At 45.3% G+C, this 27,735-nt stretch overlaps 1 protein-coding gene across 1 annotated transcript; it reads left to right on the top strand.

The window, feature by feature from the left end:
• The first annotated feature begins 273 nt into the window (after positions 1-273).
• LOC112430653 (atrial natriuretic peptide receptor 1) lies at positions 274-26,664 on the top strand. Its single transcript, XM_076878400.1, has 6 exons — positions 274-438; positions 9,834-10,008; positions 12,779-12,877; positions 13,092-13,183; positions 13,499-13,639; positions 23,784-26,664. The coding sequence occupies exons 1-6, from the start codon at positions 274-276 to the stop codon at positions 24,039-24,041; spliced, it is 930 nt and encodes a 309-aa protein (XP_076734515.1). The 3' UTR covers positions 24,042-26,664.
• Positions 26,665-27,735: the final 1,071 nt, after the last annotated feature.

The raw sequence follows: 27,735 nt of genomic DNA, 5'->3' as shown, positions 1-27,735 counted from the left end.
ATCCTGCTGCTTCTCAGCAGTTGCATCAACAGTAAACAGTAGTGGCACATTCCTTTAGCAGCCATACATCCCCATGGCACAACACTGCGGTCACCATGTCTGACACATAACGCCATACGCTCTGGATCACAAGATGTTCCTTTTTTTCTCTGTAGTTTTATCTTCCCATAATTCTGGTACAAGTTCAACTTCGTTTTCTCCGTCTGAAGATTTTATTTCTCTTTTAGATGTTTTCTATTATATTTCCACTACAAACAGTAATTCTATATAGTAATGGAACTACTTTTCTACCTTTGGTTCCAGGTGACCATTTTTTTCTCAGACATTGTGGGCTTCACCTCTATATCTGCGTCCTGTACTCCATTGCAAGTAGTGAAGATGCTCAACAACCTCTACATGTGTTTTGATACGCGCATTGACTCCTATGATGTCTACAAGGTAACCCAAGTTTTACTTCCACTTTCATCACTTTTTTGACTTCAATTGAAATAATTCTTTATTTAGTTACTTGTTCTGTGGGCATGTCTCTGGGCTTTAAGGTTATACATTGTTGAAATCTGGGGTGTCTGCACTTATGCAGATGTATTGAATCTGCTAGTTAGTAGTTGTAGCCTTTCAGTATACCTCTGTAAAGCCTAATTTTGGTTGTAGCTCAGGCTTAAACAGATTTCAGTAACAATATGCACTGTCAATCAGTAACATACAACAAAATAAAACTAGTACCAGTACCGAAAAAAAGAAGATTTATTCATAACACACTTGAAAAGACCCAGGAAAACCAAGTTAACGATAAAAACGATAACAAAATAGCGCTGAAAACCGATAAAAACCCTGAAAACCATACATTTCACACCTGAGCCTCAACTCTCGCGGCCGGTACCAAACGACTTACGGACCGGTACCGGTCCAAGGCCCGGGGGTTGGGGACCGCTGCCCTAGCATACATTCTAGTCCTCCCTGATTTAGGTATTTTGTGTGTGCCGTTACACACAAGGAAACCTCAACAGAACCTTTGCAGTACTTGCAGAAGAGACAGAGCAGGGTTCTGGGCTGCTCCTCAGACTACTAATCAGTCTGAAAAGCTGCAGCTGAGTTTCCCTGGCTCTCTATCTGCAGCCATCATTGAAGCCTGAAGTCTCTGCTGCAAAGAATGATATTAAGACAGTATGGATCCTGTTCATTATGCTGTGTTGCTATTGTGGTGAAGGCTCTAAACTACCATGCCAGCTACACTTGGTGATAATCACATCGGTTCGAATGCACTCCCTATGTTTCCCCCAGGCTCAATGCAGACAAAGAATCATGACACAGTTGATGGGTTTACTGCTTCTTAAGGCAGCACAGAGATGTGGTTCACATGCATACACACAATAATATAAGGCACATTAAAGTTTATCAGAAACTGAAAAGTTGTTCACAGCCTGCACGCCTTACTGAACAGTTGCAAAGTTACAATTTACATTTCTCTGGATGCACACACAGGAACACAAACAGCAATCAACTGTGGATCTGATGAAGCCAACCAAGAGACTGCATGGCTGAACCGGTTGTCACTGATCCATCTGCACTAAATACAGTGGGGCAAAAAAGTATTTAGTCAGCCACCGATTGTGCAAGTTCCCCCACCTAAAATGATGACAGAGGTCAGTAATTTGCACCAGAGGTACACTTCAACTGTGAGAGACAGAATGTGAAAAAAAAATCCATGAATTCACATGGTAGGATTTGTAAAGAATTTATTCGTAAATCAGGGTGGAAAATAAGTATTTGGTCAATAACAAAAATACAACTCAATACTTTGTAACATAACCTTTGTTGGCAATAACAGAGGTCAAACGTTTACTATAGGTCTTTACCAGGTTGGCACACACAGTAGCTGGTATTTTGGCCCATTCCTCCATGCAGATCTTCTCGAGAGCAGTGATGTTTTGGGGCTGTCGCCGAGCAACACGGACTTTCAACTCCCGCCACAGATTTTCTATGGGGTTGAGGTCTGGAGACTGGCTAGGCCACTCCAGGACTTTCAAATGCTTCTTACGGAGCCACTCCTTTGTTGCCCGGGCGGTGTGTTTTGGATCATTGTCATGTTGGAAGACCCAGCCTCGTTCCATCTTCAAAGTTCTCACTGATGGAAGGAGGTTTTGGCTCAAAATCTCACGATACATGGCCCCATTCATTCTGTCCTTAACACGGATCAGTCGTCCTGTCCCCTTGGCAGAAAAACAGCCCCATAGCATGATGTTTCCACCCCCATGCTTCACAGTAGGTATGGTGTTCTTGGGATGCAACTCAGTATTCTTCTTCCTCCAAACACGACGAGTTGAGTTTATACCAAAAAGTTCTACTTTGGTTTCATCTGACCACATGACATTCTCCCAATCCTCTGCTGTATCATCCATGTGCTCTCTGGCAAACTTCAGACAGGCCTGGACATGCACTGGCTTCAGCAGCGGAACACGTCTGGCACTGCGGGATTTGATTCCCTGCCGTTGTAGTGTGTTACTGATGGTGACCTTTGTTACTTTGGTCCCAGCTCTCTGCAGGTCATTCACCAGGTCCCCCCGTGTGGTTCTGGTATCTTTGCTCACCGTTCTCATGATCATTTTGACCCCACGGGATGAGATCTTGCGTGGAGCCCCAGATCGAGGGAGATTATCAGTGGTCTTGTATGTCTTCCATTTTCTGATGATTGCTCCCACATTTGATTTTTTCACACCAAGCTGCTTGCCTATTGTAGATTCACTCTTCCCAGTCTGGTGTAGGTCTACAATACTTTTCCTGGTGTCCTTCGAAAGCTCTTTGGTCTTGGCCATGGCGGAGTTTGGAGTCTGACTGTTTGAGGCTGTGGACAGGTGTCTTTTATACAGATGATGAGTTCAAACAGGTGCCATTCATACAGGTAACGAGTGGGGGACAGAAAAGCTTCTTACAGAAAACGTTACAGGTCTGTGAGAGCCAGAGATTTTCCTTGTTTGAGGTGACCAAATACTTATTTTCCACCCTGATTTACGAATAAATTCTTTACAAATCCTACCATGTGGATTCATGGATTTTTTTTTCACATTCTGTCTCTCACAGTTGAAGTGTACCTCTGGTGCAAATTACTGACCTCTGTCATCATTTTAAGTGGGGGAACTTGCACAATCGGTGGCTGACTAAATACTTTTTTGCCTCACTGTACAGTACATAGCTGCCCCTTGTGGACAGGCTGGTAAATGACATCTTCAGAACAGCCACCCCCAGACTTGCTCCAGCAAGTTTGCAGTACTAAATCCATTGTATAAATCTTCATTCGGAACAGCAGTCAGCCGAATGAGGTTACCTCACAGGTCATCCATAGGTATGGTCCATCACTTTAACCTCTGCAGTGCAAATAAGGCTGCCAGGGATCACCTTGCCAATGTTCCCTACAGGCTATGTGAAGCTCTGGGAAGTTGGGATCAGTGATTATCAAAACACTACCCAGTTGAAGCAGGGCTGTATCTGACTGCCACTAAGAGAGAGTATGGCGGGCAGGTAGTAGTGCAGGAACCATGTCCAGAAGTGGTCTGATAGTACTTGGCAGTCCAAGCAGCGATATACTGCCTGTGGTAACAAATGGTTGGCCAAATCATCAGCAACTGCCCTTGGTTTGCGAGTTGTCCGCACTTCTTTGCTGACATCTTGCGAACCCAGGGCTGCAGTCAGGACAGCCCTGATTTCATGCTCCCAGGAGCCTCCAGAATGAGAAGTGCTAGGTAGGTTGAAGTGGAATCAGCCATTTTATGGTTGACTGGGTGGGCTGTACTTCTTTGACAGGCTGGCAGACAGAACACACAGTGAGGTATGAGGGCGATCACGATACAGGACTGAGGGAGACGCTGACATAAATACACAGAAGGATAATGTCTCGGTAGTGAGAACACACGGGGAACACAACTGACACGAATTAACATGACGCCACAGGTAGACACACTGAACATGGAAACGTGAGACCTTCACAATAAAACATGTCACGGCTGCTACGGCAGATGTGTGGAGTTTATGAGAGAAGGACCCAGAATGCAGGCATAGGCAGTGATGCTAGTGAGCTTTATTTACAATAGGTGAAAACAAACAAAAGCAAGGGTGGCAGGGACAGAACTAAGAAATACTCTGAACTGGGAAACCCAGTAAACAAACCTGAATTATAACATGCGGAGAGAAACATGAGATGATAACCAGAGAAACACAGGACATGATGAGCAGGAACAGGAAACAGATTCCACAGAAAATGCTGGAGCTCATGGACACGTTCACATAGAGTTCAGGTGACCAACCTGGAAGGCAACAGCACAACAGTCCATTGCTAAACAGTTCAGGGCCCAACCACAAGGAGAGTGGCAACGGCACAGGTGACTGAACCGGTCCGGCGGGCGGCCATGGAAAAGGCAGCAGGCGAAGAAAATCTGGAGGCTGACCACGTGGATGGCGGCGGCACAGACGAAGCAAGTCCGGAGGCCGACCATGACGGCGAAGATATCTGGCCAGCAGTCTGGAAAGTGGCTGGCGACAGTGAGGAGCTGAACGAAGTCGAGCAGGACGTGAAGGACGGAGATGGCACAGATGTGGCAGCTGCAGGTGATGGAGCAGTTGGTGGCACTGCAGGTGGTGGAACTGCAGGCGACAGTGTGGAAACTGCAGGTGGTGGAACTGCAGGCAACGGTGGAGGATCTAGTGGCGCTGATGGTGTCTGGATGGGCTCCTCGGACCTTCCAGCAGAGACAGAAAACATCTGAAGCGACCCCTCAGGACCTTCAGCAGGAACAGAACCTGGCTGAAGCGGTTCTTCTGACCCTCCAGCAAAGACAGATGGCTGGAGCGGTTCCTCGGACCCCCCAGCAGGAACAGAAGAAGGCTGGAGCGACCCCCCCTGGATCCTCCAGCAGGAACAGAAGACGGCTGGAGTGACCCCCCCGGACCCTCCAGCAGGAACAGAAGATGGCTGAAGCGGTTCATCTGACCCTCCAGCGAAGACAGACAGACAGCTGAAGCAGTTCCTCGGACCCCCCCGCGGGAACAGACGGCTGACGCGGTTCTCCAGAACCCCCAGCAGAAACAGAAGATGGCTGGAGCTACCCCCCGGGACCTTCAGCAGGAACAGAAGACGGCTGAAGCGGTTCCTCTGACCCTCCAGTGAAGACAGATGACTGAAGCGGTTCCTTGGACTCCCCAGCAGGAACAGAAGGGGGCTGGAGTGACCCTTCGGACCCTCCAGCAGGAACAGAAGACGGCTGGAGCGACCCCCCGGCCCCTCCAGCAGGAACAGAAGATGGCTGAAGCAGTTCCCCTGACCCTCCAGCGAAGACAGACAGCTGAAGCAGTTCTTCGGACCCCCCTGCAGGAACAGATGGCTGGCGTGGTTCTCCAGAACCCCCAGCAGGATCAGAAGACGGCTGGAGCGAACCTCCCGGACCCTCCAGCAGGATGAGGAAACGGCTGAAGCGACCCCTTGGGACCTCAGCAGGAACAGAAGACGGCTGAAGCGGTTCATCTGACCCTCCAGCGAAGACAGACAGACAGCTGAAGCAGTTCCTCGGACCCCCCGCAGGAACAGACGGCTGACGCGGTTCTCCAGAACCCCCAGCAGAAACAGAAGATGGCTGGAGCTACCCCCCGGGACCTTCAGCAGGAACAGAAGACGGCTGAAGCGGTTCCTCTGACCCTCCAGTGCAGACAGATGACTGAAGCGGTTCCTTGGACTCCCCAGCAGGAACAGAAGGGGGCTGGAGCGACCCTTCGGACCCTCTAGCAGGAACAGAATACGGCTGGAGCGACCCCCCGGCCCCTCCAGCAGGAACAGAAGATGGCTGAAGCGGTTCCCCTGACCCTCCAGCGAAGACAGACAGCTGAAGCAGTTCTTCGGACCCCCCTGCAGGAACAGATGGCTGGCGTGGTTCTCCAGAACCCCCAGCAGGATCAGAAGATGGCTGGAGCGAACCTCCCGGACCCTCCAGCAGGATGAGGAAACGGCTGAAGCGACCCCTCGGGACCTTCAGCAGGAACAGAAGACGGCTGAAGCGGTTCCTCTAAACCTCCAGCGAAGACAGATGGCTGAAGCAGTTCCTTGGACCCCTCCACAGGAACAGACGGCTGGAGCGACCCCCCAGCCCCTCCAGCAGGAACAGAAGACAGCTGGAGCGAACCCCCCGGACCTTCCAGCAGGATGAGGAAACGGCTGAAGTGACCCCTTGGGACCTCAGCAGGAACAGAAGACGGCTGAAGCGGTTCATCTGACCCTCCAGCGAAGACAGACAGACAGCTGAAGCAGTTCCTCGGACCCCCCCGCAGGAACAGACGGCTGACGCGGTTCTCCAGAACCCCCAGCAGAAACAGAAGATGGCTGGAGCTACCCCCCGGGACCTTCAGCAGGAACAGAAGACGGCTGAAGCGGTTCCTCTGACCCTCCAGTGAAGACAGATGACTGAAGCGGTTCCTTGGACTCCCCAGCAGGAACAGAAGAGGGCTGGAGCAACCCCCGGACCGTCCAGCAGGAACAGAATACGGCTTGAGCGACCCCCCGGCCCCTCCAGCAGGAACAGAAGATGGCTGAAGCGGTTCCCCTGACCCTCCAGCGAAGACAGATGGCTGAAGCAGTTCCTCAGACCCCCCTGCAGGAACAGACGGCTGGAGCGACCCCCTGGACCCTCCAGCAGGAACAGAACACGGCTGGAGCGACCCCCCGGACCCTCCAGCAGGAACAGAAGACGGCTGGAGCGACCCCTCGGGACTTTCAGCAGGAACAGAAATGGTTCCTCTGACTCTCCAGACAGATGGCTGGAGCGGTTCCTCGGACCCTCGAGCAGGAACAGAAGATGAATGAAGAGGTTCCTCGGACCCTTCAGCAGGAACAGACAGGATTAACAGGTACGGAGCCACAAATCCTCCAGCCTTTCAGTCTGTGGCACTAAGGCTGTGGAACAGTCGACCACCACAACTACTTTTGGTTAACTCTGTGGATTCTTTAAAAAGCAGTTTAAAACTTTTGTTTAAACAGAAGTTCTGTTGATCAACGCCTTTTTCAATTTTACATTTTTATTTATATGCAACCTTTTGTATTGACTGTATTGTTGATTTTGTTACCAAACGTTCTGTTTATTTTAACCTTTGTGTACAGTGCTTTGTGACTGCCTGTCTATGAAAAGTGCTTAAAAAATAAACTTTACTTTTATTTTATTTCTCCTATTACCTGTGTGTGCTGCTCGGCTTGGGCCTGCAGCGTCTCCAGTTACTGCTGTGGTGCTGTCTCTTGCTGTTGGTGCATGTTGGCCGGCTCCCTTGCATCTTGTGTGATAGGCACAGTTGGGTGCCAATGTAACACCACGGTCATGGGAAACCCACCATCCAGCTTCAGACTCTCAGTTTCAACTGAACAGGTCGTGTTTATTCTCACAATTATTGTTTTACACGTGTGCTTCACTTGCAGCTTTTCCTCCAGCGTTTTTCCACTGCTGCTGTCCTTACTCTCTGAACATGACCGGTCTCAGCATTTTACTGAGTTAAAATAGTGGCTGGCACACTGTGGCTGTGCGCCTAGAACTGCTGCTGAACCCTCTGCTGTACCCCTTCCCTGCAGCTGCACTACACCAAGATACATGAAACTTCTGACATTTTTAAACTTTTTTTCTCCAAGAGTTACAAGACTGTCACATAGAATCAGTTCTTCATCTGCGTTAAATGCTATTGTCTTGCTCTTATCATAGACTGGCTACATACCAGATGATGTGAAAGTGTCGCCATACAACAGGAGAATGCTATAAAGTTCCTCTGCTAAGTTCGCAAATATGGACGGGTCATAGCTCAGTGATTTGATTCTGACCTGATGTTGGTACTTTGTCACATAGTTGTCATTGTGATACTTCACTTGGAATGCAGTACTCCAGTGTGAAGCTAGTCTCAAAGAATATTTTCAGTATTTCACTGTTGGCTACTCTCACCACAAACTTGGACTTTAGGGTACCTTGTTTATATCCTACTAAAGTTTCAAATAAGCTAAATTCAAAGATTGAAATGCAAACGGACGCGTGCTGCAGCACTTTTCTTTTTGTGTTTTTTATGCTTTTTCATTGCTAGTTCCTGCAATGCACTGATCACTTTCAGTAGTCAGAAACTGATAGACACTGACCTCAGCCTGAAGCTAGACTTTATTTGGATTGGACCCACAGTATCCATCAGGATTGCAAGACCACCAGGAGCTCCATCGGTTATTGTCAGGAACAGCAAGAGATGGCAGGAGAGGAATAAAAAGCTGGGATGCAGAGCTGGCTATCGTGTCCAACTGCAAAAGCAGCAACACAAACCCCTGCTTCCATTCATCTTCCTAACTAACGACAGATCCCACACAAACAAAATGGAAGAGCTACAATCAAAGATTTACTACAACCATTTTGTCCGGGCGTGTTATCTACTGATTATAACTGAATCTTGGCTCCATCTACAAATATCTGATGTTTCACCGCCAGGACTGCAACAAAGACTCTGGTAAGGGATCACCTAAAACTTATCATTAGTAAACAGCAGAGAGACCAGCTTGAGGGCATCCCTATCGTTGCTGGGGATTTTAATAAGCCATGTTTGAAATCAGTAAACTCGAAATTCCACCATCATGTTAAGCGTCCTACCAGGGGCACAGGATACTGGAGCGTGTGTACAGTAACATCAAGTAAACCTGCAAAGCGACACCCCTACCCCACCTGGGACAATCTGACCACCTCTCTCTCCACCGGATTATAAGGCACATTAAACGAAACAAAACAGTCAGATTAGTCAAACTTTACTCAGCTCATTCTTCTTGCTTCCTCCACTTCCATACCATCGATTCCTAATGTCGTTGCAGTATATTAATGACTAACCTCGTATTGTGGATGGATTTTCTCAGTTGTTCTCCTGACTGAAGTTTGGTCCGTTTACAGCATCCTGCCATGCGATTGCATTTGTCTCTAACCATCGGGAACCCTCACGTTAACTTTTATCGAGTGGAAAAAAGTTAGCGTTCATCCTCCAGCTTCACTGTGTATATGCTATGCTAACATAGCTGTGTATATCATTATATACCAGCTAGCCCAACTTCATTAACCCTACAAACATCACTGCTGTTTAGTTTTCTGTCTTCATTTATGTAGTTTTCTGTCTTCATTTCTTCTTCATCTTCTGTTCCTGCTGGAGGGTCCTTCATTTAAGTGATAGCAGAAATTTTCAGAAATCTCTCAGTCAGAACATGGTATATCATGTTTAGGTGGAAACTAGCGAGCTAACTTCCTGCTAACTCTGTTAAGTATAATAAATTCTGTTTTCATGGATGCCTGGATGTTAAACTTAATTGTTACACCTGGTAAAGCAGCATAGCTGATCATTTTGTTAAAGATGAAAGAATTTAGACAGTTTTTTAACTCTCAGTGATGCTGCAGTGTTTGTTTGACTCTGGGACCTGAAGCAGAGTTTGGACCCAGATTACTCTGCAAGGCTCCTGACTACGGTAGCCGTAATGCTGCGACAATCCATCAAGCGGTGCGGCTTCGTAGCTTACCAAAGTCGTACTAAAACATTTTTGCCAGATTTTTGAGCGCCGTGTACCTCATAAAATCAGTTCGAGGTCAGTAAGCACAACCAGAATTCATACATAAGGCGCACTGGATTATAAGGCGCATTGTTGATTTTTGAGAAAATTAAAGGATTTTAAGTGCGCCTTATAGTGCGGAAAATATGGTATTGCAAAATATATAAATCAGACGAGTCGATCCCACACCGATCCCGGCATTTTCCTAGACATGAGTAGGTTGTATATTTTATGTAGTTCTAAAAATCTGTTAATCCAGGTGGAGACTATAGGAGATGCATACATGGTGGTGAGCGGCCTACCTGAAAGGAACGGAGACAGACATGTGGATGAAATTGCCAAGATGGCTCTGGATCTGGTAGCAGCCGTCAGACAGGTCTCCATTCCTCACATGCCCAATGAGAGGCTTCAGCTCAGAGCTGGCATCCACACAGGTCAGAGGAATTTATTAAGATACAGCAGATGTTTTCTGTGTTATAGAAAATTTGAATCTGCGTGGGGATTGATAAAAATGTGAATCACTACAGTGACCTTGGTCAGGTGCTTTGTGGTAAGTACCATCTAGTAAAGGAACCATATCAGATTACGATTCCTGGATATTCAAGGTCAAGGTCAAGTTTATATATATATAGCACATTTCAAACAGCCGATGCTGCACAAAGTGCTTAACAATATAAAAATGGCATTAAAAAGCAACAATCCTCAACAATTCACAATCCTCAGAGGACGATTCTGTTGAAAATCTTAAACATAGAAATGTTGGCATCCTCACGGAGCTTTAACTGTGTACCATCAGAACAAAGCCATAAAATTTATTGGAGATGATAGACATCAGGTAAACTCAATAACACTTAGTAGCTCTTAGATGCAAAGCCTATATCCAGGTGTTTGAGTGCTTTTTAGTTTGCATACAGTATACACTTACTCTTCAAACAATTTCAAGTTGTCCACATTGTTTGTGGATTTACACAGTCTTTATAGCTCCTTAAGCATTATTCAGCATTAATTCAATCTTGTACTTTCCACATATGTGAGTATATAAAAGTCTGAGGAACATCTGATTTACATTTGCCAAATCTCCTTTTGAAGGTTGTCTCCTTGTGCAGTACTTACTCAAAAGTACTTTCTCCTTATGCACCACAGCTGCATGTTCTCCTTTGGACATGTTAGCAGATTCTCATGTTCTTGCAACTTGTGACAATGGATGAGTGTGCTGCATCTGTGCTGCCAAGATTTTTGCAAGGCAGTCACTCACAGCGTAAACCAACAGGGTTTCAATTCTTCAGTTGAAGAAACAGTTTGCTATTGGTTCTGTTTTGACACAGAAACTGATCTTTGGGCTCTGTTTAAGTTTGTTGTTCATGTATACATTCTTGAACAGGACTTATAAGGAGCCTATATGGAGTGCTGGGAGCAGTCCAGGTGTGCACAAAGAGACAACCATGAAGGGAAGATTGTAAAAATTTGAAAAAGGTACTTTTTTTTAACTTCCATGGATAAAGCAACAGATGATTTTGACTAGAATTTGTATTTCAGTTTCTTTGCAACACAAGAGGCTACTGACAAACCCAAAACACCAAGTCTAACATGGAGTATGGCAGTTCAGACAGTCTTCACTGCTTGGCACACACACAGCTGTGTGAGCCGCAACTCTCGTGCTTGCTTTCAGCCACTTGAATGTTGCTCTGACTGCTTCTTCAAATTCAAATTCAAATTTTATTTGTCACACACACACAACCATACACAGTATGACATGGGGGTGAAATGCTTGTAGCTGTACAATGCCCGACCATTAAATGACAGAAGAAAAGTTTTACAATATTTACAATTTACAGTTTACTACAAAAATTTACAAATTAACTTAGGAATTTACAGTAAAGAATGTGCAAATAGCAGAAGAGATTATAAAGATAAGGATTATAAATTATAGGAATTATAGGATTATAGGAAATGTGTGGTGGTGCGTGTGGTGACGTGTGTGAGAGTCCAGTCTTATAGTGACGTGTTTGGGAGAGTCCAGTCCTACACCTGGTTCAGGCCCCGAATAGCCTGGGGGAAGAAGCTCCTCCTCATTCTCTCTGTTTTGGCCTTAAGGGAGCGGAAGCTCCCTTCTTGTGCATGGCCCTTGGTTCCAGCGTCCTACTGTGTAAAATAGGGAAGGCACAATTAGGTGATGGCTGGCAGCTATGAACCTAACATGCACCTAGCCTATATACACATAAAAACCTGCGTCATGGGATAAGCAATGACACCTCATTCACTTTGTTTTAGTCTGCGCACGAGCATATAGAGCTGTCTTTGTGCAGCTCTCTTATTACACTCATCTCCAGCATTACAGCCAGTTCCTTCTGAACTACTTGTCTTTTATGTACAGATAATCTGTAGGACCATGAACACAGTGTTATACCTGGGTGAGTTTCAAAGTGGTGAGTGTGGTGTGAATGGGCAAGTGAGAGAATGCATCTGGAAAACGCTGTTGTCTGAACCAGCGTGAGATGGTTATCACAACGGTCTTTCACCAGGTTCCCCAGAGATACAGTTTCTGTCTCTCTCCATGCTTTAAGGGGGTGGGGGTGCTATATGTGTTTTGCTCCACCCCTGTCCGAATGCACCACTTTATAGTCAACATCCCTCACTCACTGCATGACCACAAAAGGTCCCTGCCACTTGGCAAATAACTTTCATTTGGATAAGGAGAGTAATACAAGTACTTTATCATCCAGTGTAAATTCTCAGATTTTAGCCCATCCACAGAACACACACCATCCGCCTAGAAGATCCACCCGGCAGAAGTGTCGTGGCGTTTGCATGAGTTCCCGTGAGTTGGGCAATGCACGTAGCCATAGGTTGGTTAGTGTGCGCCGTCGCTCAGGCATATCTCTCATGCTTTCTTTTAGCCACTTTAATGTCACTCTGACTGCTGCTTGCAGCTTTTCTCCTGTCTCCACACGCCCCTCACTCCCAGTGTCCTATTGTGTAAAATAGGAAAGGCACAATTAGGTGATGGCTGGCACCCTGGCACCACCCCTCCCAGCTTAGCCACAAACCACACCCCACCACCACACATTTTACAAAAATTACAGTTGATATGTCGTTGCTTTTTTCCCCAATCTTCTTCCATTGATGAATATTCTGAATGTTTAGTGCTAAAGGTTTTTTTTTAGAAGATTGTAAAGTGTTGCTTCTTTTTCTCCTGCGATGCAGGTCCATGTGTGGCAGGAATAGTGGGCTACAAGATGCCAAGATACTGTCTATTTGGAGATACCGTCAACACAGCCTCTAGAATGGAATCAACCAGCCTGCGTATGTGCAGCTAGTCCCAGTATACACTAGCATACACAATATAGCACAATATAGTGGACATGAAATGAAACTAAATAGACTGTATGTGTTGTATTGGAATTTGGTACCAAAAACAGCTTTCTTGGATCTTTCTTGCACAAATATACAAATACAAATCTAGAAAAGCTTAAATCTTTACATGATGTCTGTTGATTTTAATTTTTCTTTATGCCAGCTCAGAAAATCCACATCAGTTCAGAAGCATACCTGGCTCTGATCAAAGACAATGCTTATGAGCTGCAGCTTCGTGGAGAGATTGAGATTAAGGTAAAATAATTTCCAGCTATGCCATAATATGTTATCATTAATATTATTTTATTTATTTTAAGAACGTTCCCAAATTTAAATTAAAAGACAAAAAAGTGAAATTTGGTGGAAATTTTATGTTTGTTAAAGAGTCTTTAGTCCAAGTTTTTATAAAACATTTTCTTACTTCATGTTCAACACAAGTCTACTTTAAGAGATTTCTTAAAATTTCCACATATACACAAACAATATGCAGTGCTTAGTTTTCATTTTGGTTTTTTTGGTGAACAGTACCTTGTCATTGCTCCTTTTTCACGCGTGGTCTTCTCCTGCCAGGGTAAGGGCAAAATGTATACATACTGGCTGATTGGCCACAAGAACTACAGCGTGCAGAATGACAGTCTGGTTTGCCACTGGAATCCCAACATGGCCAGAAAGAAGAAAATGTTAGCAGGGAGCCAGGTATCTGTGAGCAATGTGAGTTAAAGTGCTTTAATATTCTGAATATGTTCCATTAGAGAAGCATCCGTGCATGTCCTCCAGCTTTTGTCCTACATAGTTTAACACTGAGCCTTAAATGTTTGTTCTGCTGTGAATAGCACTGTAGTCATTCATTTGTTGTATAAAAACAGGTTCATACTAATATTTCCCCATTATTTCTGTATTACATCTTCCCTGACCAACTGTAGGTGTCTATAAATTTACATTTTCATCAATGTATTACAATTTTGTTTTGATATTTTTATGTTTGTGTTCTGTATGTATATGTTTTACTGCAATTGTGTCACGTGGGTATTACACCAATTAACCCACAGTGTAACCACCAAGCTAATGAAAACTGGTTCTCAAAAGCATGTTACAATCTCGTTCCAGATGTTAGCATTATTTTCTCATTGACTTATGCTAAATATACCATTAATATACAGTGCTTTTCTACTCTGAGCACTCAACGTGCTTTACACAACTTGCCTCATTCACCCATTCACACCCATTTGCTTAAGCACTTTTTCTAAGATCTTTCCTATTCCAATGCAACACATCTTCCAGTGTGTGTCAGTGTTCTCCATCCATCCAACCATCCATCTTCTTCTTATCCAATTCAGGTTCACAGTTAGGCTGGAGCCTATCCCAGCTATTATAGATCAAGAAGAGGGGTACACCCACCTCTGATGAAGTTTCACAAGTGTCAGCTTTGCTTTTATACATAGATATAAAAATATGGATATGTACTCATAAAAAATCATAATTATAATATTTCTGAGTAAAAAACTGAATTGAATCAAATCAAATCAGAGTCGCATCAGCAGAAGAAGGGGGTGGAAACAGAAGGGGATGCGGATCCGGTTCAGCAGCTGCAGTAACTATAGCCAAGCTTGAGACATGCTCCGGAACCTCCTATTCGGGGCTGAAATTGCCCGGCTCCCAACCTCCAGCTGCAGGAGCTCCCTTAGAGACCCTGGCCGTGCTGCTAGGTGATCGTTGGCCAGGGTCACCGCCAGATCCAAGGGCTGGTGGCAGCAGACCCACTCTGCCATTCCCGCTGGGAGCCCCTCCATGAATTGTTCCAGGACCACCATATTCACTAACTGGGCCTCCTCTTTTGTGGGAGGTACCTTTGTCTGGCTCTCGGACTGGTTCTACGTGTTTTTTATGGGTGGCCACTGGCTGCTCCCAGTGCATAATCGCAAGCTCCACCACCATTTGTGCTAGTGCCTCCACCAGTTGTGCAGGTCACATATCCGTCATCACGCAGATTCGCTTTGGGCACAACTGGAGCACTAAGGACCTCACACACAGCCAGAGGGTCACGGTGAAGTACGGTTTCTTTTATTACTGTTTTGCACACAAACACTTTGGCACATGCAGGCCGGCAGCTCCCAACTCATCTCTGGTGCTACTTCCTGCTCACTGCTTACCTCCTCTCTTCAGGTCCTGGCACCTGCTGAAATAGGAGAGGTAGATCATGGCTCAAGAGTTGGGAGTTCGCCTTGTAATTGGAAGGTTGCCGGTTCGAGCCCCGGCTTGGACAGTCTCAGTCGTTGTGTCCTTGGGCAAGACGCTTCACCTGTTGCCTACTGGTGGTGGTCAGTGTTCGGCAGCCTCGCCTCTGTCAGTGTGCCCCAGGGCGGCTGTGGCTACAATGTAGCTTGCCATCACCAGTGTGTGGATGACTGGATGTATAAAGTGCTTTGGGGTCCTTAGGGACTAGTAAAGCGCTATACAAATACAGGCCATTTACACAATTACTGCCCGGTGTGATGACGGCCTTCCCTGGGCCTGCCTCTTTAGCCCATGTTTAACATCAGAATAGAATCTTAATCTAAAGACCTCATACTGTTGCATCACACCAATAGAACAGAACCCTTTCTACTTTTCAGATTAGGCTTCAGACTTTCCTTGTTGATATAGCCAGGGCTGAATCCTCTCTTAGCTCATGTTCTGTCACCATGTAACCGTATTCTGTTTAAATAGATTTTCCCTGAGAAAGTTACTCTTTAGTGCCCCCTTTTGGCATGACCTGGTGTAACGTGCTCAAATCCGTCTCTGTTCTATGATGTCATCAGAAAGCGCATGTTATTGTTTGGGGAAAGGACTTCTCCCGTTCTCCCGTCCGCTGCTGTAGTGGCATTTGTCTCCCTTAAGACGGTCTTTAAGGGCATTGTCGGTATGTAATTCTGTTCCATCTTTACTAATGAACAATCTACTTGAAGAAATGTGATTGCAGTGTTTGCTTAATAGAAACGTTTGTAAAGAGGGAATTAGCTAACGCTTTCGGCTAAACAAGTCATTGTACTGTTATTGTGTATTTCTCCTCATCTATGGTTTCTAAGAGCATTTCATGTCATGTTGTTTCTCAGTTTTACCCTACTTCAACTGGCCTAAGTAAAGGGAGTGAAGTCAAACCCTCTTGTCTGCGTGGTCATTTTGAAGAGGAGTTTAGTCTGAATGTCGACTCTAGCAAGGCGTTAGAGGCAGAGGACATTACAGTAAAACGACAGCCTCTCAAAGACCAGTCTCGTGGGGAACTGGACAGCAATTAGAGCTATCCTCCGGAAACAGCTCAGATGTAGGAAGAAATCCAATCGACAGCAACATGTCGCAGAGAACCAGCGCATCAATGAAAACCAGATCTAATATATCTGGCTCCTCCAGGCATACCAGGAGTTCAGCTGCAAGTAAGGCAGCCGCTGCACAAGCACGTGCAGAAGCTGAGGCGGCTAAGGCTGAAGCAGCATTTGTGGATAAAGAGAACGATCTGAAGCTGCAGCAAGCGGAACTGGAAGCTTCTATGCAGCTTCGAAAAATACGTCTTGAAGCGTCATTAGATAAAGTACGCATGGAAAAAAGGGCTGCAGCTGCAGAAGCAAAAGCAGAAGTTTTGGAGGCTGCAGCGATCCAAGATGATGGTGAGGGTCTTAGTGAGATAGATGTTCCTGCTGACGACCCAGTAACGCGCACAAGAGAATATGTGAAGGGTGCCTCACACGGCAGCCAAACCACGCCCATTCTAGAAACCTCCAATGATAACACGGAGACGAAACTCCTTCAGCATTCACCGACCATAGACTCCTACTCCAAGATCTTTACGCCAGGATCTGATGTACATTTTCGACCAAGCCTCAAGCCAGTTGCGACACCACACATCCAAACCCAAACCACACCCATAATAGCAAATCTAAAGGATCATTTCCCAGGCAAAGCTAATCAAAGTGAGACCTACACCCCTAAACAAGAACCAACGGTCAATTATGCACGACAGCCTCTGGACAGCGGCTACACCGGCGCGGCGTATATCACAACCCCAGACAACTCCGGTCACCCACATGAGACCACATGCCGGGAAAGGGGCCCACTGTACACTCCACTAGAAATGGAGCAGAACATGTCAGACCTTGTTAGATTTATGGCTCGACGTGAACTGGTGACTACAGGGCTCCTTCACTTCAACGACCGTCCCGAATGCTACAGAGCCTGGAAAGCATCGTTTATGAATGCCATCAGAGGTCTCAACCTCTCACCAAGTGAACAGCTTGACCTCCTCGTGAAATGGCTAGGTAAGGACTCAGCTGAACATGCCAGACGAATACGATCCGTGTATGCGAACCAACCAGCTAACGGACTCAGAGCTATGTGGGACAGGCTTAATGAGTGCTACGGTGCACCAGAGGTCATCGAGGGTGCCTTTTTGAAAAGATTAGACAACTTTCCCAAGATTCCAAACAGAGATGGTCGTAAACTAAGAGAGCTGGGAGACTTGCTGTCGGAGATACAGGCTGCCAAAGAAGATGGTGACTTGCTTGGGCTTAGTTATCTGGATACCCCTCGTGGTGTTACCCCTGTCGTCCAGAAGCTGCCATTTTATCTCCAGGAAAAATGGCTTTCTTTAGGCTTTAAGTACAAAGAAGATCGCGGGGCTCCCTATCCCCCATTCGGTTTCTTTGTAGACTTTGTGTGTCGGGAAGCACGGATGCGCAACGACCCTGGCCTCACACAGACAGCATACAGTAGTGAGTTATTAGGCAGTAAGCAATCGTCTAAAGCCGAAGGTCACAAAGCTGTGGCAGTTTTTAAAACGAGGGTCTCGCCGGATCCTCGGCCCCTTTTCAACGGTACAAGGACTGCATCGTTTCGCACCCAATCTGGAAGCGAGTCATCCACTAGAGATGATCCAGCAGAGCGCTGCCCGCTACACAACAAACCCCACCCCTTACCCAGGTGTCGCGGGTTTAGAGAGAAGCCAATGGAAGAAAGGAAAGCACTCTTAAAAAGGTACGGAATATGTTACAGGTGCTGCAGAGCCACACATTTGGCAAGGAATTGTGAAGACGACATCTCCTGCTCAGAGTGTGGAAGCAAGAGCCACATTGCAGCCCTCCACCCTGGATCTGCCCCATGGTCCACCAACACAGCACATTCCGCACCAGATCAGGGCGGGGAGGGAAATTCCAACCTGAATGAAGGTGATGTTTCCACAGCATGTACTGAGGTCTGCGGAAATTATTCCGCAGGGCGTTCCTGCTCAAAAATATGTCTGACCAGGGTGTACCCAACCGACTGCCCTGAAGCTGCAGTTACGGTATACACAATATTAGATGATCAGAGCAACAGATCACTTGCACGTACCGAGTTTTTCGACCTATTCAACATTGCAGGGCCTCCTTCACCATACACTTTGAAGACATGTGCCGGAACACAAGAGACAGAAGGCAGACAAGCACATGGCTTTGTGATCGAACCCATTAACGGGAGTGTCACACTCTCTTTGCCGTCACTGATTGAATGCAACGAGATCCCAAATAACCGCGCAGAAATACCAACACCAGAGGTAGCATTAAACCACAGTCATTTGAAAGCCCTTGCAAAACACATTCCAAAGCTGGACTCCCAAGCTTCCATCCTGCTCTTGTTAGGCAGAGATATCATCAGAGTTCATAAGGTCAGAAGACAAGTGAATGGCCCACAAAACGCACCCTATGCCCAGAAGTTGGATCTGGGTTGGGTTATTGTAGGAGATGTGTGCATTGGAGATGTCCACAGACCTACGGTTATCAGCTCTTGCTACACTAACGTACTGAAAAATGGACGTCCTTCTCTCTTTCAGCCATGCCCAAACGATTACTATGTAAAAGAGAAGTATAGTAGTGGTAGCTCCCCTTCATTTCCCCTAACATGCAAACATCTCCCTGCTAGTGAGAAATGGGCCACCTTAGACTGTAATGTGTTCCAGACAACAAAGGACGACGACAAAGAAGCTCCTTCAATCGAGGACGGACAGTTCATCCACATCATGGAGCAAGAGGTCTATAAGGACCAAGAAAACAGGTGGGTGGCTCCCCTGCCTTTCAGATCTCTACGACCAAAGCTCCCTCATAACCACGAGCAAGCACTTGAACGTCTCAAATCTCTACAGCGGTCCTTCAGAAGGAAGCCTAAAATGAAGGAAGAGTTTGTCTCGTTCATGGCAAAGATCTTTCAGAATGGGCACGCTGAAGAAGCCCCACCTCTGAAGCCTAATGAGGAGCATTGGTACCTACCTTGTTTTGGGGTTTACCATCCCAAGAAGCCCTCCCAAATAAGAGTCGTCTTCGACTCCAGTGCCCAGCACAAAGGTTTGTCTCTGAACCAAGTACTCCTAACGGGACCAGACCTCAACAACACCCTGGTAGGAGTCCTCCTTCGGTTTCGGAAAGAACAGATCGCCTTCACTGTGGACGTGCAACAGATGTTTCATTGTTTCAAGGTGCGTCCTGAAGACCGGAACTTCCTCAGGTTCCTCTGGTTTAAAGAGAACAACCCAGAGAAAGAGATTATGGAGTTCCGTATGAACGTGCACGTCTTTGGAAATAGTCCTTCGCCGGCTGTGGCTATCTACTGTCTTAGACGTGCAGCACAGGAAGGCCGGAAGGAGTATGGGGAGGACGTAGAACAGTTTGTCACTCGTGACTTTTACGTAGATGACGGGTTAAAGTCCTTGCCCACAACAGACGCAGCTATCGACCTGCTCAAAAGAACTCAAAAAATGCTGGCTCGCTCTAACCTTAGGCTGCATAAGCTGGCTTCGAACAGCAAGGAGGTCATGAAGGCCTTTCCCAGTGAAGATCATGCCACAGACCTGAAAGATTTGGACCTTACTGCTGACACTCTACCAATGCAGCGTAGCCTTGGGCTGTACTGGGACTTGGATTCAGACTGTTTTACTTACCGCGTCCAGGACGAGAGAAAGGCATTCACTCAACGAGGAGTTCTCTCAACGGTGAACAGCCTGTACGATCCTCTAGGATTCGTCTCCCCGGTGACAATTCAAGGGAAACTGCTGCTTCGAGAACTGGCCTCACAATCTTCAGATTGGGACACCCCATTACCAGCAGAAAAGGAAAAGGTGTGGGAAAGTTGGAGAGATTCTCTGCAGGAGTTAAGACATCTGAGGATCCCCCGACCATACTCAAACATGTCACCATCTACTGTCAAGTTAACAGAACTCTGTGTCTTCTCAGATGCCTCAGAGAAAGCAGTAGCTGCCGTTGCCTACTTGAAGACTGTGGATGCAGATGGGGGATGCTGCACTAGATTGGTTGCAAGTAAAGCCAAACTGGCCCCACGTCCAGAGCATACTATACCTCGGTTGGAGCTTTGTGCAGCAGTCATGGCAGTAACTCTGTCTGAGGTCATCACCTCCGAAATAGACATTGTATTTGACGCAGTCACCTACTACACAGACAGTAAGGTGGTGCTCGGATATATCTACAATGAGAAGAGAAGGTTTTATGTATACGTGAGCAACCGAGTCCAGAGGATCAGACGAAGCACTACGCCACAGCAGTGGCGATATGTCTGCTCAGAAGACAACCCCGCAGACATCGCCTCACGGTCTATCACAGCAGACCACCTTGAGAACACAATATGGTTCTCTGGACCGGCATTCTTGTCTCGACTTGAAGGGGCGTCACCGGTGGTACAGAGGTTTGACCTTTTGGAACCAGATCAAGACAGTGAAATCAGGCCTCAAGTCACAACACTGTCGGTCACTGTCCTCAAACATCTCGGCTCTGGGCGGTTCAATCGCTTCTCATGCTGGGGTTCCCTCATAAGGGCTCTTGGTACCCTTATTCACATTGTTCAGAGCTTCAAAAAAGGAACGGAGTGTGTCGCTCAGAAATGTGAGGGTTGGCACCAGTGCAGCACACCCCCAACCAGGGATATTCTTGAACAGAGTAAGCTAGTCATTATCAAAGCAGTTCAACAAGAGGTCTATAGGAAAGAACTGGAGTGTCTTGCATCAAACGCCAACATTCCCAAGAGCAGCCCACTCGTTGCCCTGGATCCTTTCATTGACTCAGACGGGCTGTTAAGGATTGGGGGTCGCCTCATTGAGGCAAAAATAGGATTCCACGAGAAACGGCCACTGGTCCTGCCTGGACGGCATCACGTAACCACTCTCATAGTGCATCACCTTCATGAGCAGGTACGTCACCAAGGACGTCTTTTCACTGAAGGGGCTGTCCGAGCTGCAGGTTACTGGATCGTTGGTGGCAGGAGATGCATTAATAGACTCGTTTTCGAGTGTGTCACTTGTCGAAGGCTGAGAGGGAGGTGTGAAGTCCAAAAGATGGCAGACTTGCCACCTGACAGGCTCAGCATGGAACCACCCTTTAGCAACGTCGGCATTGATGTGTTCGGGCCCTGGTCTCTATCAGCCCGTCGCACGAGAGGAGGCCACGCCGAAAGTAAGAGGTGGGCTGTCCTCTTTACCTGTCTGTGTGTCAGAGCTATACACATTGAGGTAATTGAGTCATTGGATGCCTCCAGTTTCATAAACTCATTCAGAAGGTTTATGGCGATTCGAGGACCTTTGAAAAGCATACGCTCCGACCAGGGTACTAATTTCACCAGAGCTTGCAAGGATATGGGGATTCCCTCGAATCTTGATGGGAAACACATGGAGAGGTTTCTGTCAGAACACGGATGTACGTGGACCTTCAACACACCACATTCCTCTCATATGGGAGGAGCGTGGGAAAGGATGATCGGCATCACACGTCGTATCCTGGACTCGATGCTTCTTCAGATGGGCTCCTCCAAACTCACGCATGAGGTACTCACAACATTCATGGCTGAGGTCTCGGCCATAGTGAACAGTCGACCATTGGTGCCCGTGTCAAATGATCCTACAGATCCTTTCATTCTTACACCGGCTTCATTGCTTACTCAGAAAGTAGGTCCATGCCCAGTACCAGAAGGAGATTTTGGACATAAAGACCTATTGAAGCAACAGTGGCACAGGGTCCAAAGCTTGTCTAACACATTTTGGGACAGGTGGCGGAAACAGTATCTGTCAACACTACAGTGTCGAACAAAGTGGACTTCTGACCGGCCAAACCTTAAGCAAGGAAGTGTGGTGCTTCTTAAGGACAGTCAGTGTAGCAGGAACGACTGGCCCTTAGGTATCATCGTCGATGTGTATCCCAGTAAAGACGGAAGGGTGCGCAAAGTGCAAGTGAAGGTCATTAAGAAAGAGGGACCAAAGCTTTACGTCCGACCCGTGAATGAGATGATCTTGCTCATTCCTCCAGATGACTGAAATGTGTTTGACCTTGTCATATTAATAGGTGAAACCTGCTGAGTTTCAGACGGGGAGTGTTCTGTCACCATGTAACCGTATTCTGTTTAAATAGATTTTCCCTGAGAAAGTTACTCTTTAGTGCCCCCTTTTGGCATGACCTGGTGTAACGTGCTCAAATCCGTCTCTGTTCTATGATGTCATCAGAAAGCGCATGTTATTGTTTGGGGAAAGGACTTCTCCCGTTCTCCCGTCCGCTGCTGTAGTGGCATTTGTCTCCCTTAAGACGGTCTTTAAGGGCATTGTCGGTATGTAATTCTGTTCCATCTTTACTAATGAACAATCTACTTGAAGAAATGTGATTGCAGTGTTTGCTTAATAGAAACGTTTGTAAAGAGGGAATTAGCTAACGCTTTCGGCTAAACAAGTCATTGTACTGTTATTGTGTATTTCTCCTCATCTATGGTTTCTAAGAGCATTTCATGTCATGGTTTTTCTCAGTTTTACCCTACTTCAACTGGCCTAAGTAAAGGGAGTGAAGTCAAACCCTCTTGTCTGCGTGGTCATTTTGAAGAGGAGTTTAGTCTGAATGTCGACTCTAGCAAGGCGTTAGAGGCAGAGGACATTACAGCTCAATACACTGACTGTTTCTTTTTTGCTCACCCTTTTTCACTCATTGTGCCCCACTCTTCATCTCCCCCATTCTTAATTGTTATTCATCTCTGGCTCTCCATATTAACCAACTCGGCTCCCTCCCCTCACACTCTGAGCCTGGTTCTGCTGGACGTTGCTTCCTGTTAAAAGGGAGTTTTTCCTTCCCACTGTCACCAAAGCGCTTGCTCATAGGGGATCATATGATTCTTGGCATTTTCTCTGTTTTCTCTGTGTTATTGTAGAGTCTTGACCTTATAATATGAAGCGCCTTGAGGCAACTGTTGTTGTAATTTGGCACTGCATCAATACATTTTAATTGAATTGTATTGAATAGCTAAAAAGCTTCAAAAAACGCATTGAACTGAATACATTTATGAGAGCAAAAACATTTAACATAATTTTATTTACTGACACTTATATAACACAGATAGTGTAGCTCTATCATCTAATAGCAAGTACATGATTCACCTCATAGTCAGTATTGCTGCCAGTAGCAGTCTGGTGCAATGAATTAATATATCCCCACAGCACCATAATCACAAACATACTTTTAATGTTATTTTTTGTTGTCTACATTGCATTTTGTACGCATTATAAATTGATCAGAAAATTTCCCAACCTTGTTATTCACAATTCGTTGGTTTTAATGTGGAAAAAGAGTGTTACAGGCAGATTACAGAAAACAGTGCTAATGTTTAGTATATACTGGGACTAATGGGAACATAAAATATGAGAGTGGGACAGTTATATGATTGGTCATATGGTATTCTTGTAACCCTCTTCCGGTGTTATGTTAATAAAAACAACTAAACTAAAACCGACTATGATGAATAACAATCATATGGAATTGTGTAAAAAGCTATGTATCTTTTCTAATATGAATGTACCTTCCATGTGTACTTATGCCAGTCATCAGTGACAGTGCAGAGTCTGACCGAGAAGGCTACCACTCCAGTGTCTCTTCTCATGAACCAAACTTCGCCACAGCCACCGAAAGACAAACCTGGCAAGAGAATGGCAGCTCAGATGGAGACCTACAGCAGCAGCTGCAGTACCCTTGGCTCCATGATTGGAGGACTGCAGGGAGGAGATAAGAGTCCTCAACCCAGCCAGCATAGCAGTGGACTCAAACCTGATCTGGTTCCTGTCTCCAACCAGCATGTGTAGCCAATAACTGCCAGCATAAATTAACCTAAGAGAATCTGAGAAATTAGTTTGTTGCAGGTAGCGCTTTAACAGCTGAAAGACATAGTTAGTTGTCACCTGACATAAAAAAAATTTCAACTCATACTAATTTCCTTCCTGAACTTTTGAGTTGGAAAGTCTCACTCATACCAAGTATTACAAAGAAAGTTCGACATTCTGTCATCAGACACACGCCAACAGTGTCAATCAGGCCAAGCAGACACACAAAGGTGGTTATCTATGGAGAGAATTTTGGCTCAAAAGGGTTATAAATGCATACATTATCATCCACAGCATCAGCTTATTTAAACTATATATATCAACCTTCACAGGGTACTGTGTAGTGTCTGTAATTGGTAAATCTATGTTTTCCAGTAGAGTTCTGTTTAGAAGAAGGCCAGATGACAGCAAGATCTTGAACGCAGCTTACATTTGTGAGTCTATGTGAAGCTGGCAGCATGAAATTCGTCCCCACGTGGGCATGTGACCTGTGCAATTTGTGCACTCGTATTTAAGGTTGTAAGTGAGAAGGATGTTACATGTAGTTTAGACATCTAGATGCACGGAAAGCTTTTTGAAAGTGAAAATCATGTGAAGTTGAACTTCATAAATTATGTGTAAATGATCCGTAGTTATTCATGTTTAGGTGCATGCATTTGCAAAATAGTTTACATGTGGTTAAATTGCTTTGTATTTGTGTGTGGATTGAACATTTTTGTAAATCTTTATTAACATACCATACACACATTTTTAATCCTTTTGAGTCCAATTTCTTTCCAAAGTTATTGGCTCAGAGTATTTAGGCTTGATATTGAAAATGGCCCCAGAACCAGGCTCCTGGCAAGGGACTGGACTCAGTCTCAAGTGTCCCTTAGAGGCAGTGGGCAAGAGTGGGTATTCTTGCTTTCTCCGAGTAGACAAAAGGTTTGTTTTCTTGTGCTGAATAATAGTTCAGAGTACTCAACTTTCTTGGAGTTGCTGGGTGGGGTTCTGGATGATGCCACACTTCGTATCGACAGACTTCAATGACAATGACAGCTAGATCTGGAGGGGCGTGATCAGGTGGAACAGCCAGCCTGATCTGGACAAGAGAAATGTCCTGCCATTGGACTTTTGTTGGGTGGTGGGAGTTAAAGAGTAGGCGCTTGTCTTGTGTGTGGGTTTCTGGTAAACTTCAATGTTGAGGCTTTCATCCTCTTCAATGAGCACAACACTGTCCAGGAATGGTAACCCATTATCCTTGGTATCCTCCTCCCTAAACTTTGTTTTTAACCACTGAGTTGATGTGATCCGTGAAGGTTTCTACTTCTTAGGTTTTGATTTTGACTTAATATGAAGAAGAACTTGTGTTCTTTGTGTTGTGTTGTGTGGGCCTCTGTGTTTGTAGGTTTATGTCCTTGTGTTCTGTGAACAACTTTGTCTAATACATTCCAGACCATTATTGTTTGTACAGCTTATTAAAAACAATGGATGTTTCATTAATGTGGTAGGTCTTAGATAGAATTAATGTCATTTTACAGTGCTGTACAAAGGTCTTGAGCCACCCTTTTTCTCTTGATGTTTTGAAAATTGGGAATAGGTGCAGCGACGTGCAAACAGACATGGAAATATAGTACACAACACAAAAAAAAGAGTGTGCAAATCTAACAAGCTCTAAAGTCAAAACTTGATATGGTCCTGGGCTTTGGTCCAGTTTTGAGGGGTTTTTGTTACTGAAGTCTTGTTATTTGATGTTCTGTTTGTTTGTTTGTTTTAGATTTTTAAACTCCTTTATATCGTGACTCCTCTTTTTTAGTTCTTGCTTATTTACATTTGTATTCTGGTTGGTTTATTTTAGTGTAGTTATTTTTAGCTTTCTCTGTGGATAAGGTGCTTGACACTGTGTTGATTTTCTGAAGCCCCAACATTTAGAAACACTCCCCTGGAGTCTTCCCTGGCACTGCCCCTAAACCCACAGCCCCATCCTTCTCCTGCAGCTGAGCCACAGACCACACCACGTCACACACATTTAGTCTTTTTTATTTAAATTGGGGATATTGCTTTACATCAGTTCTAGTGAACTATGTAATGGGATCTCCTGAAGCAGTGCCCCTGCACTCCATTCCTGCAAAGAGTGTGGCGAAGGTGCTCTTTCATGTAATTACCCAAGTCGGCATCCCAAAAAAGATACTGTCTGACCAGGGCATTCATGTCTCCCACACTAAAAGAACTGTATGAATTACTGGGCATTAAAGATGTTTGCATCAGCATCTATCACCCTCAGATTGACAGGCTGGTCGAGCAGCTGAATAAGATTTCAAAGTCCATGATTCAGAAGTTCATTTACGAGGATGAGCACAACTGGGATTGCTGGTTAGACCCTCGGTTGTTTGCATTTGGGTAGGTTCCCCCTTGATCTACTGTTTGGCAGGAAGACACAGGGTGTGTTGACCCTAATTATTAAAAACTGGGAGGAAGGCCCAAGCCCAGCTAAGAGCAAAATTCAATAGGTCCTGGACGGGAGAGCAAAACTACACATATTGTTATCACAAGATAATTTGCAACACATGGACAACAGAGGGTCTAGGATCAGGCAATACTGCTTCCTTCTTTGAGCTCAAAGGTACACAGCAAATTCAAAAGTGTTAAATTTTTTGGTGTTAATAGTCTCCTTGCAAAAGTAGAGTTAATTTTACTCTAAGCAGAGTCACATTCTTTTAATGTAACTCTGAGGTGTAAAATGATAGTAGTTAAAATCGAGTGTTAAAAATGAGTGTTTCTCTGTCAAATCTGGAGGTGTTAAAATGGAAACATTAACTCTTGACCTCTTAACTCCTAGAGGGGCTATGACACCAACAGAGTAAATTCACAGACTCCGCCCCCAGCACGGCTCCAAACGAAGCTGAAGTGAAGCCGTTTCAGAACATTTTGCTCTACATATTTGAGTTGTTTGCCATGCTTGGTAAGTCATTTTTTCAAAGATTGTTTCAATTATTATTATGAGCTTTTACTTCTGTGGCTCTTTGGAGTTGAGACAAAGCTGTGTGAAAGGCATTAGCCATGTTGCTCGCTGATAGCATAATATTCTGTTTTAGCTAGCTGAAAGGTATTGTTTGCGGGCAAATACCACAGCCTTGAAAAAAGCTTGCATGTGAATTTTCAGTCAAACTTTTGGTCAAATACACCTAAAACAATGTCTAGAATGTGAAATGTTGGTATAATGGTGCTGCTTGAAGCCTGAAAACGATCGCCCATAAAAAAAAAAAACAAAATAAAAAAAAAACGAGCAAACAGCAGTAGCAGGCGTCCTGACTGGGTTCTACGTTAGCATAGATCCCTCCAGAGTTTTGTGCACACGGTTTAGGTAAAAATGAAAAAGGTTGAGGTTTTACATTTAGTTCAGTATTACCTGTTGCCTGTGTCTTTGTCTTTTGGGAAAATACTTTACACAAGTAATGGCTCAAAGAGGATTCCTTTTTTTTTTTTTTTTTTACTGTGCTGCAATTGATTACTGGATTATTTGTGCCATTAATTAGTGTCAACTAATTTTTAGTCAATCTCCGCACAGGATATGCTTGTGAAGATGGAATATGGGGGAGAGCAGAAGTGCGTTGAAGTTCCACAAAGGGATGAATGAAGGACATGCATATTGTATTGAAGAAATAAGTGATGAGAATGCTGTTATTTGCATTTACCA

This window comes from Maylandia zebra, linkage group LG20, assembly GCF_041146795.1.
Source record: "Maylandia zebra isolate NMK-2024a linkage group LG20, Mzebra_GT3a, whole genome shotgun sequence".
Classification (NCBI taxonomy): Eukaryota; Metazoa; Chordata; class Actinopteri; order Cichliformes; family Cichlidae; genus Maylandia; species Maylandia zebra.
The sequence above is the reverse complement of the archived record's forward strand: the minus strand, read 5'-3'. Positions and strand labels throughout refer to the sequence as shown.